The 18,735-nt window shown below is 42.0% G+C and overlaps 1 protein-coding gene across 3 annotated transcripts in view; it reads right to left on the reverse strand.

Moving 5' to 3' along the window:
* Nucleotides 1-17,759, reverse strand: part of LOC111874496 (alpha-tocopherol transfer protein) — a 69,942-nt gene extending 52,183 nt beyond the window's left edge. For 2 of the 3 annotated variants that reach the window (XM_033755469.1, XM_033755468.1), the window contains exons 1-2: nt 13,712-13,794; nt 334-545 (exon numbers count right to left, since the gene is read on the reverse strand). In XM_033755469.1, the coding sequence (XP_033611360.1) occupies nt 334-545; nt 13,712-13,779 (280 nt within the window). In that variant the 5' untranslated portion in view covers nt 13,780-13,794. Of the gene's footprint in view, nt 1-333; nt 546-13,711; nt 13,795-17,520 lie in introns of those variants that run through there. The other variant, XM_023870052.2, reaches the window with a different exon arrangement.
* Nucleotides 17,760-18,735: the final 976 nt, after the last annotated feature.

The following is an 18,735-nucleotide window of genomic DNA, read 5'->3' on the forward strand; positions in this document are numbered from 1 at the left end:
GGGAGGGACTTATGATACATACCAAATTTCATATAGTTTGGTTCAGCTACTCTAAACTTATATAGGGTGGGACACACAGATAGCAATGGTGATTGCATAAGCCTACATTTATTTATTCTAAATAGGGAAATAGATTAAAAGCCTTTGGTTGTGTACACCTGATGATGGTCTATCTTGGCCGGAACTTGTCGTGGATTGATTAATAAAAACATCTGTTTGCATAACAGCAACCCCTCCATTTCAGTTGCATTCTAAACCTTGATGCACTACAGATACGAAACGTTCCATAACGATTCCTGTAGCTACTCACTGACAGTATTTAAGAGTACTAACCGTAAATCACGTTCCTCAGCTCTTGCACAAGATTCAACCTTGTGTCTGGCAATTCACCGAGATTTCGTCTTGCGAAATCCTTCAGTTCATCTGATGGTTCTCCCAGATCAAGTTCTGCAGCCACATCTTCCAAGTTGTCTTCCAATTCATCCTTCTGAGAGGACGTTTCGCTGATGTCATCATCATCATCTTCGTACCCTCCAAAAAACATTCTGGAATTCAAGATGAGAGTTAATGTACATGTTGTATCACATGTTCTGAAGTAATTTAAAAGCACCAATTGAACTGCAAGACCTTGGCGTAGATATAATGACAGTACTGAAATGGATCTTCGGGAAGTACATTGTGAGGATGATGACTGAATGTAATAAAAATTGGATTCCATGAAAGACAGGCTAGCTGGGCGATTATCCGCCTTGCCGTATATATACGTGGTAAAGTACTGCCAGGTGAGCGAGGGAAGGTGTGTTGCGTTGGCGTGCTTTCCTCTTTCAAGAATCACAGCGGCCTCCCACCTCTGGATGGTTCTAGAATTAACGAGACCAGGGTCGGCCGAGAACCTGCGAGACGATTCGAGAATGACTTCGCCTGAGTAGAAATGTGGATTCCGATATCTGAGTCAGTCACAGGAAAGTGGCAACTCATTTGAGTCTCGGTCTAACCAAATATTCGTGTGTGATGACGCAGTGAGTACAGCGCAGTTGCAACAAAAACACTTATGAAAAGGACAGTGCAGTGGCGTACAGCGAAATATCAGTGAACGAGAATAAACTGACGTCAAGATCGTAAGTTTGTACTGAAGACAGGTGCTCCAAAACACGGTGAACTTTACAATCACTGATTCTTAAACGGTTATCAGCGGTTTTCTGGGGTGGTTCAACAAAATTATCCAACTGTTCTCCCCTTAATATGGGACAGAACCTTCTTCTGAAACGTCGGTAACGACCTACCAGACTGCACGGCATTATATCCTGAAAGCCAGTATTCGTATATTGTGTCGCTCAAGTACGTTCAAAAAGAAGCGTATGTAGAACGGCGGACAAGATGATCATTTTTTTTTCCTTGCCACTACAGCCCCAGCGGGCCTGGGCCTACCTCCATGAACTTCTCCGTTCACTTCGGTTTTTCTAGATCTTACACATTCGGTAGGACTCCTTGGGCGGGTGATCAGCTCGTCGCAAGTCGACACAAACACAGAAAAACGTACACAAACATCGATGCCCTGACTAGGATTCGAACCCACGATCCGGTTTCCAAGCGAGCGAAGACAATATATGCCTTAGACCGCTCGGCTACCGTGACCGGCAGATAATCATTTTACGACAATTTATTTGACTTCCTTTAATAACGTGAAGAGTATCACAACTATTGTGTTTCTGGACATTATCCATTGTCCTGTTTAATTTAAAACTTCGTCATGTTTCTCTTTAAAACATAACGTTTCGGAGACTAGATTCTTTCTCCGTCTTTAAGTGGGACCTACTCGGTTGGGCCCTATCGATAGAGCTAGTCCCTATCTCCTGACACCAGTTCCAACACAAGTTAGTGTATACAAACCAACCACAGCACAAACCGCCTGCGAGAGCTAATACAGTCAAGAATTAAAAAACTCCACACTTATGAGGCCTAGCATCAGAATACTATCAGAACATATATCATCACTAGAGAGATAAATTCTCTGCATGGTACCAACATAAAAAGCACAGTTTTCCCACTTCATCTACACTGGACGGAGTTGTGCTTTTTTTTTTTTTTTTTTCTTCTTCTGCGATAATGGAAGTGCAGATAGGAGAGACGTTCAAGCATAATAAAAGAAACACAGTCGCTATATGCTGTACCTCTGAACTATTAGGAAAGAGACATCCTTTCAGAATAACTCTGAACTAAACGAATGAAAATATTGCATTATGCAAATAACTGTCTGAGACGCAATGCCTCTTAATCATTCAGGCCTTGAACGCACAATTCAGAGAGTCAAGGAAATATTTATTTCCAGTAGGATCATAGGCTAATTCTAAGGCTCTGCATTTCCTTGCTGCATGCATATGTAGGCCTTGGTCTAAATCAAGGGTCTCCAAACTACGGCCCGCGATGTGATTTTATCCGGCCAGCGAAAGAATTGTGCAGAAATGCAACAATTGAATTAATTTTCCAATAAGTACTGGTAAATGTGATTCCGAGCTTATTGACCTGACATATTATACTGCAGTTCGATGGCATAGCCGTGGAAAGGTTCTTTCGCGCTTCTTTCGGCTCAGCAATGAAATTGATATATTTGTTACCGAGGAAAAACATCACGAACCACTTTTATCAGATACCGAGTGGCTTTGGAAATTAGCATTTTTTGCTGATATGGTGAACCATATGAACCATTTGAATTTAAAGTTGCAGGGTGAAAATAACTTAGTCTGTGATTTATTTGCACTTATCAAGGAATTCAGAGCAAAGTTGATACTTCTGGAAAGGCAAGTGAAAAATTGTAACTTTGTTCATATGCTATACTACGCAGAGTTGCATAAAAAGGGTGAAGCAGAATTTCCTTCCTCGTTTGCAAATTTAGTCATTTTAGATTTGAAAGAAGAATTTCGGAAGCGATTTTCTGACTTGGATTCCAGTCCTCAGGAAATTAGATTGTTTCAAAATCCGTTTGACTGTGATGCTGCAGATGTCCCAAGTCAAATTCAAATGGAAAGTATTGAACTTCAGGAAAATTATCATATTAAAGACAAATACAAGGAAGGAAATTTGATCGAATTTTATAAATTTCTGAACTCTGAGCAATTTCCAAAATTACAGAAATTTTCTTGTAAATTTATCTCCATTTTTGGGACGACATATCTGTGTGAACAAACTTTTCCCCAGATGAAGTACATAAAGTCGAAGTACAGGGCAAATTTATCCGATGAACATTTAAAGTCGCTACTTATGATTAGCGTTTCAAAATTTGAACCTCAATTTAATCAGATTTTAAGAATGCAAAAAGAGTTCCATCATTCATATACCTAGAGTTATTAATTTCTCATTTTATCCGGCCCGTTGAAAGTGCTGAATTACTAATGTGGCCCGCGGTTCGAAAAGTTTTGAGACCCCTGGTCCAAATTAAGCCCGACTGAGGACGTTGGGTTTCAGGGTCTCACAGCAGCTAATGTGGCAACAAAGTGTTTGCCAGGATATAATGTTTTGTAGTACAATAGAAGTCTATTGGACATTCGAAGAAACGCACTGCCTGCATATCCATTGTCGAAGAGTAAACCAAGCAAGGATCTAGCAAAAAATAGGTGGCAAGCAGTAGGTTCTTCCGAAACGTCTGTAGACTTCTACCAGACTACTCGACGTTGCATACCAGCAGCAGTACTCTTCATGGCTGCGAAGTTACAGAATGTACATTTAAGGGAAGCGTTAGGCAGAAGGAAATACAAATGAGAGTAGAGAACGGTCCGTTAAAATCAGCGGTAAACTGAAAATATTAATGCGAGAATCCTATTTGTTACAGACTGATTACAGAGGGTATTTCTTTGTAGAATATATATAAATACAACTCGTAATGGAGTAACTTAGATGAAACAGTAATGATCAGAGCTGTGTTAGAAGAAAGGGCGTTCTGATACGTGCATACAGGTCTGACAATAAAGTTCGCGAACTCGCCACCGTGTTTTTGCCGTGAAAGCAGTGGACAGAAACCTCAGTATGGTCTGATGACGTTGGGATATATGCGTTTCACAGATATCTTGTTGTTGATCTATGGCAGTCTCTTTCTGAGTGGCGTCTGTTATTGTCTGAGTGTTTTGGTGTGCCGTCGCGGGAATGTCGGAGTTTCAAGTAGAAGAGTGCCCGTGAGGGAGCTTTTAGGTAGTAAACAAATAACTGTGCTGGGACACCCTCCATGTTCACCGGATCTAGCCCCCAGTGACGTTCTTCTGTTCCCGAAGATGAAGGAAATACTGAAAGGAAGTCGTTTTAATAACACTGATGACATCAGGAGTAATACGACGGCAGCTCTGAAGGCCATTCCACAGAACCAGTCCCAAAATTGTTTTGAAGGGTTAACTAGTGTAACCGTCCAAACCTTTTAATACTCTTTAATGGACACTATGTTCCACTTTAGTCAGTGGAGCCCATTCTACGATAGGGCCTTTGTGAAGATTCATCCAACGGCACAGTTTCAAGTCACTTCTAACATAGGCCTATTCCTATTACTGTCCTGGTAGGGTCTGTTTTTTTTTACTGGCTCTACAGCCCTTTTAGCCCTGGCCTCTGACTTTCTTCAAGATCATTTTACAGACGGTAGGACTCATTGGATGAGTGATCAGCTCGTCGCAACGCCTCTACCTAAACACAGGACAACACAAACACTGAATAAACACATACACACACCAAACATCCATGCTTTGTGTGGGATTCCAACCCACGATCCCGGCTTCCGAGCGAGCGAAGACTGTACATGCCTTAGACCGCACGGCTACCGTGACCGGCGATAGGGTCAGGCATACGCTGCAAGCGACAGAATTGTTTGGTGGCTGGGCACGATTGAAATTAACAAGTGGCATATACAGTTAGAGTTCTCTCAGCTATGCATTATCCTGCTCATGGAGATGTGAATTAAGCAGCCGAACAGGTCTATTGGCGTCATGTTACCTGCACATACTTATCGAGGGTTCATCTGAGCTATCGTGTGGGTTTCAGATTACAGCTTTCAACACGATTTTACCGACCTGACCTAAATGAACATCTTTTACATGCATGTTTTGAGAGATAGAGAATGAAAAAGAAACCTTCCACAACTTCATCAATTAAGTCGTATTTCATGATAAATGCTATTCATGTTAGGGGCACGCGGTAGCGTATTTGGTTGAAGTTCTATGCTATAAGCGGGATCGAATCCCGATTAGGTGGATTTTTTCAATTTACCTAATCCTTCCAAACGCACTATGTCTCTGGGATCGACTCAGCCTCTAAGAGAAATAAGTACCAGGAATATTCTTGGGAGTAAAGGGCTGGCGGGGCGTAAGGCTGACAACCTTACCGCCATCTATTAGCCGATTTTCTAGAAAATGTTGGAACCTCGACGTCTCACAACCCTATGGGCCTCCAGGGCCTGTTACAGGGATACCTTTACATACTTACTTACTTACTTCCTTACACTTCATATTAAGACCCGGGATAGCTCAAATAGTATAGCGACGCGTTACGGGCTGGACGGCTAGGTTTGATTCGCGGCAGAGGCATGATTTTTCTCTTCTCCATGGCGTACAGACCGGCTTTGAAATCCACCCATCCTTCTATTCATGGGGTACCGGGGGTTCCTACCTCAGGGGTAAAACGGCCGGGTCATGAAGCTGACCACTCACCTCCATCTAGAGCCCAGGTCAAGAATAGTGAAGCTATGCCTTCATTCCCCAATATGTATTCATGTAGTAATGCTTAATTAATTAAGGGCTGGAACAACTTTACCCTTTTAGGCTACACGTATCCACATGAAAATATTATAAGTCTTCACAAAACAGATGATACACTGAAACAAAAGGCCGTTAGCTCGTTCGTGACCTATTACATAACGAATGTACATGCAACGTGTTAACGCTCGTCAGTTCATTGATACAGTAACCTGAAATTGCATAATTTCAGAGCTTTCACTCCCCATTACAAAACGCTTTGTTTTACTTTCATTCCTTCAGCAGTTTTTATTATTAATTTTAGCTGTCTTACGTTGCGAAAGGTAAAGTTGTCCCTGTACTTAATTACTTAATGACGTGTCACCTCCTTCTTCAGGGTCGAAGAGTAAAGCAAGAAACTAGAAAGGTGCAGGCTGCATGCAGAGCGAACCACACGTAGAAAACCAGGCCAGAAAATGAACTACATGACTCTCTCATAGTCCGCTCTTCTTGCTGAGGGCTTCTTCATAGTTTCTTACTTGGCTAATTTTTCGACCCTGAAGATGGAGTCGATATGTTCCTCCTAAACGTTGGTTACAACAGAGAAGATCGTGTCCTTTGTAAACACCGGTTTGAGAACCTCAGCTTCAGCAACACAGATCTATATTTGCAGAAGGATTTTTCTTCCATAACGTCATCAGACCGATATACATCAACATTAGTATTATCGGAAGAAGCGGTCAAATGCTTCGAATTGTGGGAGTCCCGAGTTTAAATCTTGACCTGGAGAACGGCTATCCTAACTAAGGTTTCTTATGGTTATCCTCAGTCCCTACAGGACAGTGTCTCAAATTAGACCCCACATCCCCGTAAACTTTTTGTACGCCTAAAGAACGCAGCCGGTCGAAGCTGTATTAAACTCCGCACTAATCCAGAGTGCCAAGATACAAATCATAAATGAACAATAATAATATACTGCTATGTGTTGGTGTGACTAAGAAGACGGGTTCTGGATTGTATGATATGATTTGATTTACTGCACCTTATACATGCACACAGCTCGGGACTACAGGCAATTACAGCGCTATCGCTATTTACACAATTTACAGTTCACCGTTACACAAGCACTAGGATTCTCAGTCTTCACTAGTCGTATCCTGGCAACGTATTTATCAGTCTCTCACAGTAACTTCAAATCACACATGAAGACTTCTTTGCACAGTCTACTTCCTATCTTACCACTATTCTGAAACTGTCGACTCGAGTCCCTTGCTCCCAAGCTCATATCATGGCAGGCTGGCGTCTAGAAACTCGACTCTGTTCTATACTGCTTCTCAATAGAATTCTTCTTTATAACCACTTTGCACGGACCCCACGGAGAACGCCGTATTCTATTGCCCCATATTGTTGTAGGCGTATTTGCTGCACTATTGCATAGCAACGGTCGCGGTGAGGACCACATAGCAAACAGCCTTTATCTTGTTGGCGTGTGTTTACCACGGACACATATTTACCGAGTCGTTGCCTAGTAATGGGTATACACGTCATAGTAGCATTAATGATGGGAAGTCGGAATAAATCCCCGATTCGATTCCCAGAAGAGGTAAGAGATTTTTCTCTTCCCTATAATATCCAGATCGGCTTCGGGGCCCAATGGTCCTGCTGCATAATGAGTACCGGTTGCTGTTTCCCTGGAGGTAAAGCGGTAAGGGCGTGTAGTTCACCACTAATTTCCACATGATACCGTGATTATAAATCATGGAGCTAAACCCCCACTGCCCCATACGTCTTCATTGCGTGGCAATAGATTAATTAATTAAGCCCAGGAATAATTTTAACTTATCATTATTGAGTGTTGGTCTACAGCATACTGGTGAGCGCAAGTTCGAAGAAGTTCCTGCAACGAAAAGTTTGTAAAAAGAAGTGAAATCTGTAAAAACTCATACCACTGTTCACTGCGAATCTTGAACACAGTCACTTCCTCTAAGTCATGTTGTGGAATGTGTGAAAGTCACAAGGTAAATTGGAAGCCCTTCATTAAATACTGACAAAGATAAATACACGCTACCTTTTGTGGAACAAAGTGACTTTGATATATAATCACGAACAATTGCAGGGAAGCTCCTGATTAAATACGGATAAAAATTAATGCGTGGTATCTTTTGTGATACGAAGAGGTTTTGGTATATAATTATAAACAATTGTAAAGTAAGAGTTCGAAATGAAAGTTGGGTTCATAATCGCTCTCAAGCGAAACGGTACAAGTCCAAAGTCAAATAACAAAATTCCTTCTTCAGCTTTCACGAGCTAGAGTCTGTAGCTTCCTCAGAGTCAGAATTAATCCTTTAAAGTCCAGTGGTTGCTATACGTACCATATGCTTTAACACACTGAAACTTTATCTTCTGCCCATGCAGTGTATTCGTATGTTTCATACGGGTTTCACAATAAACAGCGACTCCTTCCCTGAACAGCATTAACAGGCTAGTCTTTGTAGCGAAGACGTAATACGTTTCCTGTGAGGTACGAACTACCTCGTATATTATTTAGAATAAATTCAGTCTTTAGAGGTTTAATACTAAAATAATTTTACTCTTCAGTTATTTGGTACATCTTTTTAGACAGGGAGCCGACCCGTTCCAAGGACAGGATGCAGGACAACGGAACACAGGAAAAAGCGAACACATTCCATGGTTCGAACGGTATTCGAATCAGTGCTTCTAATATACGAGCAGTTTAAAAACGTATGGCTACTGTTATCCACACTGATAAAGCTATTTCCGTTACAGTTACGAAAAATATTTTATAAAGTAAAACAAACAAGCAGTAATAAAGTTAAACCGGTTTTTAATACATCGGGCTTTATAAATGTGAAATTTAAATCTGTGACATTGATCATAATGACCCCAATAGAATTTTCCTTGAGAATTAGCAAACTCAATGAAACAGTTTTAGAAAAGCTAATATTCAGTCAGTTACTGAAGAAATCTGTCAGCTCATGTATCTGAACTGTCGTTACCATTTGCGGAGTCTCTAGGGTAAAGTTCTTAAACATGTTTACTGTCTGATTTCCTTTAGTTTTATTGTTCTTGGAGTGGGGTGAGGATGATTCCACTTGGTACATCGGCCACTATTTGGACTACTGTGCCCACCCAGAATGATAGATTATGATGAGTGTGGAGCAGTCGGTGGAATGAGAATTGGAAAGGGAAACTGAAGTGCTCAGAGAAAATCTGCCCCAGTGCCACTTTGTCCACCACAAGTCCCACTTGACCTGGCCTGGGATCGAACCGAGCCCGCCGCTGCAGGAAATAACCGCCTGAGCTATGACACGCCCGTCCGATGTCTCTGGTGGAAACGTTGGTTTATGTGAGATTCATGAGCCGTATAATCAGTTCTGCATTTAAAAGTTTAAATCAGAGGTGGCCAAACTCGTTGAACATACGAGCCGCATATGATAATTTTCAGTCACAAATGTAAGAGGATCAAGTAACCATAAATTTTCAAAATCCTGTTTGCAATGCATGTTTTTTGTTTTTTTCTTTTTACAATTTTACAATGTGCAATTATTTTACTTGTTATTAAATAAGTGACCATATCACTAAAATCAAACGCAAGCTGCATTCACGTCACTAGTTTGCTGTCATTGAGAAATTAGTAATGGAGTGTTATTTCTAAAAATAATAGTTCACTCATGGAGCTGAGCGCTTCTTGAGAAGCCGCCAATTCTGCAGCTACTCAAGAACTTTCCAACATATTATAGAACCCGAAGGTTCATTACAATGAACACAAGAGCCCTCCAGTGGTCCCTATCCTAAGCCGGATCAATCCAATCCACACCATCCCATCCTCTCTCTCTAAGATCGATTTTAATATTGTCCACCCACCTACGTCTTGGCCTTCCTAATGGTTTAAAATAATAATTATATAATTAAAATCAAACTTAAATGGCATTCATATTTCTAATTTCTTGTTCGTAATCCGACTGACTTTAGAATTATATTTTGTTTAGCTCACTTGCTGTTAGATACAGGGGGTTCACGGGTTCGAACTCCGGGAATCACACCGGTAACTTGCGAATCCATAATAAAGGAGGCGTTTCAGGTGTCGATTTGTGAGCACTGCACTTTGCTCCAACTTAATAAAATTCATCCTGCTACACATCCTGTAGAGATTCACAGCAGTGTATGAAGTGGCAACTATCTTTCCATGTTGCGCATGCCTCGTTTCTAGGACTGGCTTCCTGAATTTCATTATAGACATATCTGTCCATCGATATTTCTATAAATGAATTTAAATTATATATTTCTTACAATGTTCCTTTATTAAAAGTTAAAACTGCAGACCCTTATTGTCCTGGATTCCTACATTTCCATTTCTGCATCACAGAAGGTCTTCCCGTTAGCAGAATTTTGGGAACCCTTAAACTGTCGTTGATTGCATCGAACACAGATTTAGCAGAATGGCGAAAAAAGATTTCGACTTTCTCAAATCAAGTCAAAGTCACACTGCGACTGACAGACAGACAGTCAGTCAGTCAGTCAGTCAGTCCGTCAGTCCGTCTGTCTTGGTGTCGAGCCCCATATTTCTTTTTAAATTAAGGTTACTGTCTTGTCCATGTGGGGCGCCCTCTCTGACGAGAGGTCGGGTCTGTCATTTGTCAGTCATAGTCTGTATTACGAGTAGTAAGTCCATTGTCTGTATTTACATACATTTACAATTTACTCTTAATTCCTATTTCTATGTACAATATATACTAGGCCTCTGTCAGTCCAGGCTCAGTACAGCAGATTATGCCCTATTTCTAGTAGTATTCGCTACCACTGCAGTCTAGTCACTGGAACGGTCGTAAGCCTGACCGCCGCCAAGTTTAAGCCTCTTATACTTTCTGTGTCGGGCTTCGCCTTGTTCGATATTGCGAACATTTTCGTTATCGTGATTTTGTATGACTTCTGCTTGTTGCCTGCATAATTTTGTTATATAGTCATATACGTACGGGATTTTGAATGCCATGTGCAAATCGCGGACCGGTGTGCGTCTTGGAAAATTGCCAATGGTGCGGAGAAACTAGTTTTGCAGACTTTTGCAAATAATCAAGTCTGGCCTTAAATCGACGAAGATATCTTAGCAATTTATCTCTGTAATGTCCAGGCTTAATTTCAGGGAATATACTGAGTTTAATTTTGGGACGGGGGAAATGATTCAAGTTTCTTGAAAATGCGTTGTTTTGTGGAAGTTCTCTTTAAACCAAGGCAGTCTGAGGAATGTCAGAAATAATAATCACATCCTCTCCTTGGAGTCCTGGGTTGAGAGTCTGCATGTTTTACATGTGAGCACATAGCAATGGATCTTCTATCCCTTGATCTTCCAGTTCTGGATATGACTTTTCGACGATAGGCTCCAACAATCCAGCGATGTCCTTTAAGACACTGTTGATCGATACCCACTTCGAAAAGCAGTAGAAAGAAATGTCATTAGGATTACACTCTCCTACGTTGTAATGCCGTGCAGTTTGACAAAATTAAAAAGAAGTTTGAGAGGAACGCGTTACCTCACTCTTCGAGGTCGAAGTGTAGGCAGTCAAGTAAGGCGCGTGAAGCTGGCAGCCTCGCCCCCCCCCCATATTGTTGGTTTCTTGACTGGCTTGTTCGTGCCATAGCACAGGCGGCCAGTCGCCGGCTTCCCATCGCGGCGGCCCGGGTTAGAACCCAGGGCATATCATGAGGGATTTGTGGTGGTTAAAGTGGCACAGAGGCAGGTTTTCTCCGAGTATTTCGGTTTCTCCTGCCAATTTTCATTCCACCGACTGCTCCACACTCATCATCATTATTATCTATCATCCGGGGCCGGTACAATAGGCCAAATAGTGGCCGACGTACCAAGTAGACTGAGTCTCACCCCACCCCAAGAGAGGAGTTTCCCCCGAATTGGCGGTAGTCCACTGAACTACAAGAGGCCAAAGCCGAAAAGTTTAGTTTTCATGGTCATCCCTGTGAGAATCTCTTGTCCAACGAATGCCATTAAATTTTCCTTCAAGGTCTATTCACTCAGGGAATATTTGCAGTGATGATGGATCTTTGCATTTGAGCAGATGGCACTGACAGTTTTTTTAACAGGTTTCATGTTCGTTCTTGAAATGTTTAGCTACGAGATGTTTATGATGAATGATACAATTAATAGGAAGAAATTCTGCAATTTTTTTATCCCTCTAAGACTTATATTTCTATCCAACATTACACTTACTCGTACTGCATCTGTCCAAATTTACAGGTTTAACTAGCTGTGTGGTGGAATATATCAAGACCATATTAGTACATTTTTTGCATCAAAACTCCGTGTCGTATAAAGACATTGCTTCTTCCACATGTACGCCTGTGTAAACATTATGCACAGACGCTTATAATTGTGGGTTATCTTGAATGACTTGCACTGATCAAGGGCCGAACTGAATGATAAGTGTTTTTTTATCATTTTGCATATCCCTCTCAAAGCCATTCACCCACTTACTCATGGAGCTGGGCCCTTCTTGAGAATCTGCCAATTTTGCAGCTACTCAAGAACTTCCCACCATCTTGTGGAGCCCGAAGGTTCATCACCGTGTTCACAAGAGCCCTCCAGCGGTCCCTATCCTGAGCCAGATCAATCCAATCGATACCACCCTATCCATTTTAATATTGTACACCCACCTACGCCTTGGTCTTCCCAATAGTCTCATTCCTTCCTGCTTTACCACTAATATCCTGTATCCCCTATTCGTGCTACATGCCCTGCCCACGTCATCCTCCTTGACATTATCATTATAATCTCAAAGCCATTACGATGTGCAATATACGGCTGTTTGTAGTGCGATGCGAAAGTGGAATATGTGCCACAAGTCTCTGAAATTTTGAATTGCTTCGATCTGAAACTGAATTAGCTTCAACAATATTTTCGTAACTACTTCTCTGTCGGTTACATGAATACGTAGCACAAGCAATGTTTCACGAAGTAATGAGAACTCTAATCAGTTATCGTATCGATTTCTTTAATGAATGAAGAAAGTAATGCTTACTGTGGTTTTCTTTCCCCCCTTGGCACTGCAGCCCCAGTGGGCCTAGGCCTACCTCCATGAACTTCTCCGTTCACTTCGGTTTTTCTAGATCTTACACATATGGCAGGACTCCTTGGGCGGGTGAACAGCTCGTCGCAAGGCCTCTACCTGTACACAAACACAGAAAAACGCACACAAACATCCATGCCCTGAGTGGGATTCGAACCCACGATCCCGGCTTCCGAGCAAGCGAAGACAGTGCACGCCTTAGACCGCTCGGCTACCGTGACCGGCGTTTACTAATTTTAGGGATGTAAATTTCCTTCTTATGTAATTCTGATTTAAAGAAAAATTCGGGCAATATTGTTACAATTATTTTCGCAGCAATGTTAGAGATTAATAATGTACAGTGAATGCAAATCCTTTTCCCGTTCAGGGTTAAAACTTCTTTCCCATCACATCTTACTTTCTTTCTGTATGATATATTTCTTAGTGTGACTTCCGTCCGTTGCTGAGCAACGGACATCTGGTTGTGGCTCCACTATTCCGGCTTTCAGCCGTCACGTCTCAATATGAAAACATGCTCGATTATAACAGTAAATCGTAGCAAAAAAGGAAACTCCGTGACCTGTAGTCCTCAAGCGAATTATACTGACCGAGCGACCGCCGCTTGTCGGAGAAGTTAGTGTCAACTTTTGCAGATAGAGGGTGTCGCGTGGTCAGCGCAACGGATCCCCACGCGTTTTCTAGAATGGAGCCGCTATTTTCACGAAATAGCTCCTCAATTATCCTCACGAGGCTGAGTGGACCCCGTTCCAGTTCCAGTACTTCTCAGAAAATCTGGTAGCCCCGGGAACCGTACCCGGGACCTATGGATCTGTAGACAGGAACTCTGACCACTAGACCACAGAGGCGGTCAGTAAATTGTAGCAAACAGACAAAAACTAATGTTTACACGACAGGTATTTTACAACTCACGTGTGACAGGCAGGAAATCCACACTCCTCTCTTAACGCAACACTAGCTTGCACACAGCCCCAACTCATGTACACTGAAATGTAACTGACCGCTGTGCCAAACTGCAACTTACGTGGTTACCTGCACCTGCTCCCCCCCACCCTGAGGCGGAATTATGCGCCGAGGAGGGACTATGACCGCACATACGGTTCAGTGACCTCATCCTCGTCTGATGGATGCCCGTTAACAACAGAACCACGTTGTAAACATGCAATTCCGGTCATCAGAACCGATGGAGATGGCTCGCATTGGCATTAGGTGTCCGGTGCGTGGTCAGTGCAACGAATCCCCATGGCCGTTAATTTCGGTTTTCTAGACCGGAGCCGCTATTTCCTTGAAATAGCTCCTCAATTATTCTCACGAGGCTGAGTGAACCCCTTTCCAGATCCAATACTTCTCAGAAAAATCTGGTAGCGCCGGGAATCGAACCCGGGATCTCTGGATCTGTAGCCAGAAATTCTGACCACTAGACCACAGCTTTAGTTTGTAGGCGTAATAAAGTCAGTAAAACAATGCAATCTGAGAGGCTGCAGTTTTGATGTTACTGACAGATTTGTGAAACGCGTCGTTTAAGATGGCCTCAAGTGGTCCAAGTTTCATAAAGATCGGTTCAGGCGTTCAAAAGTCGTTAGGGCGGTATACAAACGGACATGCAGCCAGTAATGTGAGTACTTTTATTTCTTTTTTCACAGTAAGGAAAACTGGTTGGAAAAAAGAGAGTGGCCAATATTATATCCGCCAGCCACAGAGGTCAAAGAGTCGGATGCATGTCACAGGCCACAGCACCTGGTCACAATTTTTTGTGTAGATTATTTACGATGCTGTCTGTAGCTCTGTGGTCTAGTGGTCAGAGTTCCTGCCTACAGATCCTGCGGTCCCGGGTTCGATTTCCGGCTCTTCCAGATTTTCTGAGAAGTAGTGGATCTGGAACGGGGTCCGCTCAGCCTCGTGAGGATAACTGAGGAGCTACTTGAATGCAGAAGTAGCGGCTCCGGTCTAGAAAACCGAAATTAACGGCCATGGGGATCCGTTGCGCTGACCACGTGACACCCTCTATCCGCAAAAATTGGCACTAACTTCGCAGACAAGCGGCGGCCGCTCTGTCGGTGTAATTCGCTTGCGGACTATAGGCCACGGAGTTCCTTTTTTCTGTAGATGGGCCACATTCGAGTAGAACCGGATGGTGAGTGACAGAGGGAAGGAGCTGTGGTCGTCTACTCTGGACACTATCCAGGAATGTTCCTGGAGGAACTAAGAAATCCCCCCCAAAAAAATCGTTCACGCAGCTGAGCATACATCAATTAGGCAACACAACAACAGTAATATTCGACATCCTGGAAATAAGAAAGAAGACGAATTCGTGTTTAAGAAAGAGTTAACACAAACGAACCTAACCAGTAATAGAAGAATCAGACGAAAAGTTGCGTGGCCTGCTAGAGCAACAGACACATAGCTGAATACAGCATACGGCACTTTTAAATTAATTTAAAATCAACTTTTAATCTTCAAATTTTAGTTCCATATATATGTTGTACTTGAATCAACATCTAGATGCTTAGAATATAAATGTACATAGAAAGTAGTCACTTTAAGTCTATGTATGTAAATACGTATACACGAGTTTGATTTGTTTCATTCTGGTCCGTCACAATAACAATTACAAATTATAAATCACTCCGTCCAATGTGACCTGTAAGTTTTTTACTACGCAAAAACTTAACACCCTTACATGGTCCACAGAGACCGAAACATGTAAGGGTGTTAAGTTTTTGCGTAGTAAAAAACTTACAGGTCACATTGGACGGAGTGATTTATAATTTGTGACGTATACACGCTTTACAATTCAATAATGAAAATGTGTAAATCACAACACCTGAGGATGACCTTATAAGGGTCGAAACATGTAGTGGAACATAAGTTAATAAATTATAGTTGCGTTGGCAGTGGAATTTGTATTATTAGTTGCACTCACGCAACAGGATGCAAACAGTAAAAATAATTCAAGTTACTTCGTGTATCTGCCGAGATTCGACCCCAGTACTTTCTGAATAAGAGCCAAGGGCATTAACGCTAAGCCAACAAATTCCCTGTCACATCACTGAGTTGTAATGGGCAGAAGCTGCTTACCAAAACTGGCTTTCCAGTATCAACCTCGGGGAAGTCCAAGGAAACAATGGAAAATTCAACAATTTCAGTTTAAAGGAACAGGTCTTAAAACCTAACACCTTTTATGTTCACGAAAAAGAACTACTGACTTGTAACAAGCATCTCTTAGATACGATATTGTAGCGCGTCAATTTAGTACAGTTATTTCTAACACCCAGCGAATTAAGAAGTTCAAGTCAGTGTTAATATGAGGAACTCCGAACACACCACAACCGACTGAGCAGAGATGAAGTAGCAAATACAGGTGAATCCCGCAGACATGCTGTCAGAACACTGCATCTTGCTGCTGTCTCTTACTGACATAGGAGATCGTAATTGTGTGGTTTTGTGTCCCTAATTAATATTATTGGATCTTTCCCGCTCAAACACTGGGAACGCAGTTTCGAATCCCAATCGAGGCATGAATGTCTGCGTTTATTCTGTGTCTGTTGTCCTGTATAGGTAGTGGTCTTGCGTCGGGCTGATCCCCCATCCAAAGAATCCCACCGACTGTATACAAGATTAGGAAATTAAAATGAAACGGCGTTTCACGGATGTCTTATGCTTCAGAGGTAACAACGGGAATTAGATAATGAACACGTGATTCTCAGTGTTCTTCCCCTAAGATGAGAGACCAAGTTTCACACCCACGCGAAACACCATGAAAAATTATAGTTCTCTGTATTTTAATCTTTATATTTGGAAGAATATTTTAGGATATGACCACATATTAACAACCCTATATAACAAAGTTGTCATTACGTGTACAACCCGCTTTAACATCCTAAAACTCTGAATTCTACCAACAGTGTGTGTCTGTGTGTTTCGTATGGTTCCGACAGTGAACAGCGATTGTTTCCCTGCTTAGAAATAACCGATCGATCTCTGTAGCAAAGTAATTTGTTTAATGTGAGGTAACAATTGCGTGTATCATTTAAAATAAATTCCGTCTTTAAAGCGCTTAACACTTCCTCTGAAACTTCACCAATAGTAACTAACTAATCGGGTTTGTCGCTGGCTTCCCACATCGGCGGTCCGGGTTCGATCCCGGGTGTGGTCAAGTAGGATTTGTGGTGGACAAAGTGGCGCTGGGACGGGTTTTCTTCGAGTGCTTCGGTTTCCCCTGCCAATCTTCATTCCACCAAATTCTCCATCATCATAATCACGCGGGGCAGGCTACAATAGGCCAATCAGTGTCCGCCGTGCCGAGTGGACCCAGTTGGACTCCATCCCCCACTAAGGGAACTAACTAACCGAAAATGGGTAGAATGATAAGTAAAACAAATTGGACAATATGGCACACCTCTTATTTCTTTCTTGTGAAGAACATCATTTTGCGTGTCCACTATAAAGATACTCAACACAACGGTGGCGAAATACACAGAACTCTAGATAACAATAATGTTTAGTTATTGTTATAATAATATACTGACTGCGTGTTACAAATTTCAGACTTTAGGAACTTTTGCATAACTGTTAGTTGCCATAGCAACAGTCGCGTATATTCCAATAATGTATTCAATAGTCCAGATCAGCACGTACTATTTATCAGTGTATGATAGAACTGCTTGCTTATTTTCAATTCATTGACGCTGATACAGTCAATGTAAGAAATGGGTGCTTACCTTGAAACTGAATTGCGGAGAAACAAACTGTTTTCATACGCTAGCACGTCCGCAGACGAAGGCACTGTTATGTTGTGAATCACCAATCGTGGACTGACTGCAGTTTTGCTTGATTTCTATGGCAGCACGGAACTAAAACAAGAGTGAAACGGTGCCGTTGTCTGCTGGCTTGCTATATCATCTGCAAGGCTGACGCAAGCGACTGCTTGGTAGCCGGTAGATGGTACGAGAGCTAGCTGACTGGTAGTGGTCGTACAGTAAACATTGGCAGGTAGCTGCTAGCCGAACTTCATTGGTTCCCGTTGCAGAGAGACAAGAAACACTGGAAGGTCAGTGTGTTCATTGTTCTGCCAGATAATCGCAAGGAATTATGCAACGTAACTGAATTTTTAACTGAATAATAAACCATTTTGGAATAATTCTATATGGTAGCGAATTTCCTCTATATGTAGCTTCTAAAACGTTCTGACGATGGTGGATGACACAGAATTATTGGGTATTTGGACTTTTTCTATCGTCCGGAATTCTAGGTAATAGAGGACACTCTAGGTTATAGAGAGTGCGACGTTTCGGAAACTGGATCTGTTTCCGTCTTCAGGTGAGAAAAGAAGACACCTACTCAGTGACTGACAGTAGCTATTTCTAATGGGCCCAACTGAGTAGGTGTCTTCCTTTCTCACCTGAAGACGGAAACAGATCAAGTTTCCGAAACGTCGTATCCTCTATTACGTAGAATTCCGAACGTTGGAAAAAGTCCAAAAACACAGTAATTCTGTGTTCCTCTATATCAAGGGTTTCCAAACTACGGCCCGTGGGCCACATCCGGCCCGCGAAAGAATTGTGCAGAAATGCACCAATTGAACTAATTTTCCAGTGAGTACTGGTAAATGTGATTCCGAGCTTATTGACCTGACATATTATACTGCAGTTCAATGGCTTAGCTGTGGAAAGGTTCTTTCGCGCTTCTTTCAGCGCAGGAATGAAATTTATATATTTCTTACCAAGAAAAACCATCACGAACCTCTTTTATCAGATACCAAGTGGCTTTGGATATTAGCAGTTTTACTGATCTCGTAAACCATATGAACCATTTGAATTTAAAGTTGCAGGGTGAAAATAACTTAGTCTGTGATTTATTTGCACTTATCAAGGAATTCAGAGCAAAGTTGATACTTCTGGAAAGGCAAGTGAAAAACTGTAACTTTGTTCATATGC

The sequence above is a fragment of the Cryptotermes secundus genome, unplaced genomic scaffold (genome assembly GCF_002891405.2).
Source record: "Cryptotermes secundus unplaced genomic scaffold, Csec_1.0 scaffold532, whole genome shotgun sequence".
Taxonomy (NCBI): Eukaryota; Metazoa; Arthropoda; class Insecta; order Blattodea; family Kalotermitidae; genus Cryptotermes; species Cryptotermes secundus.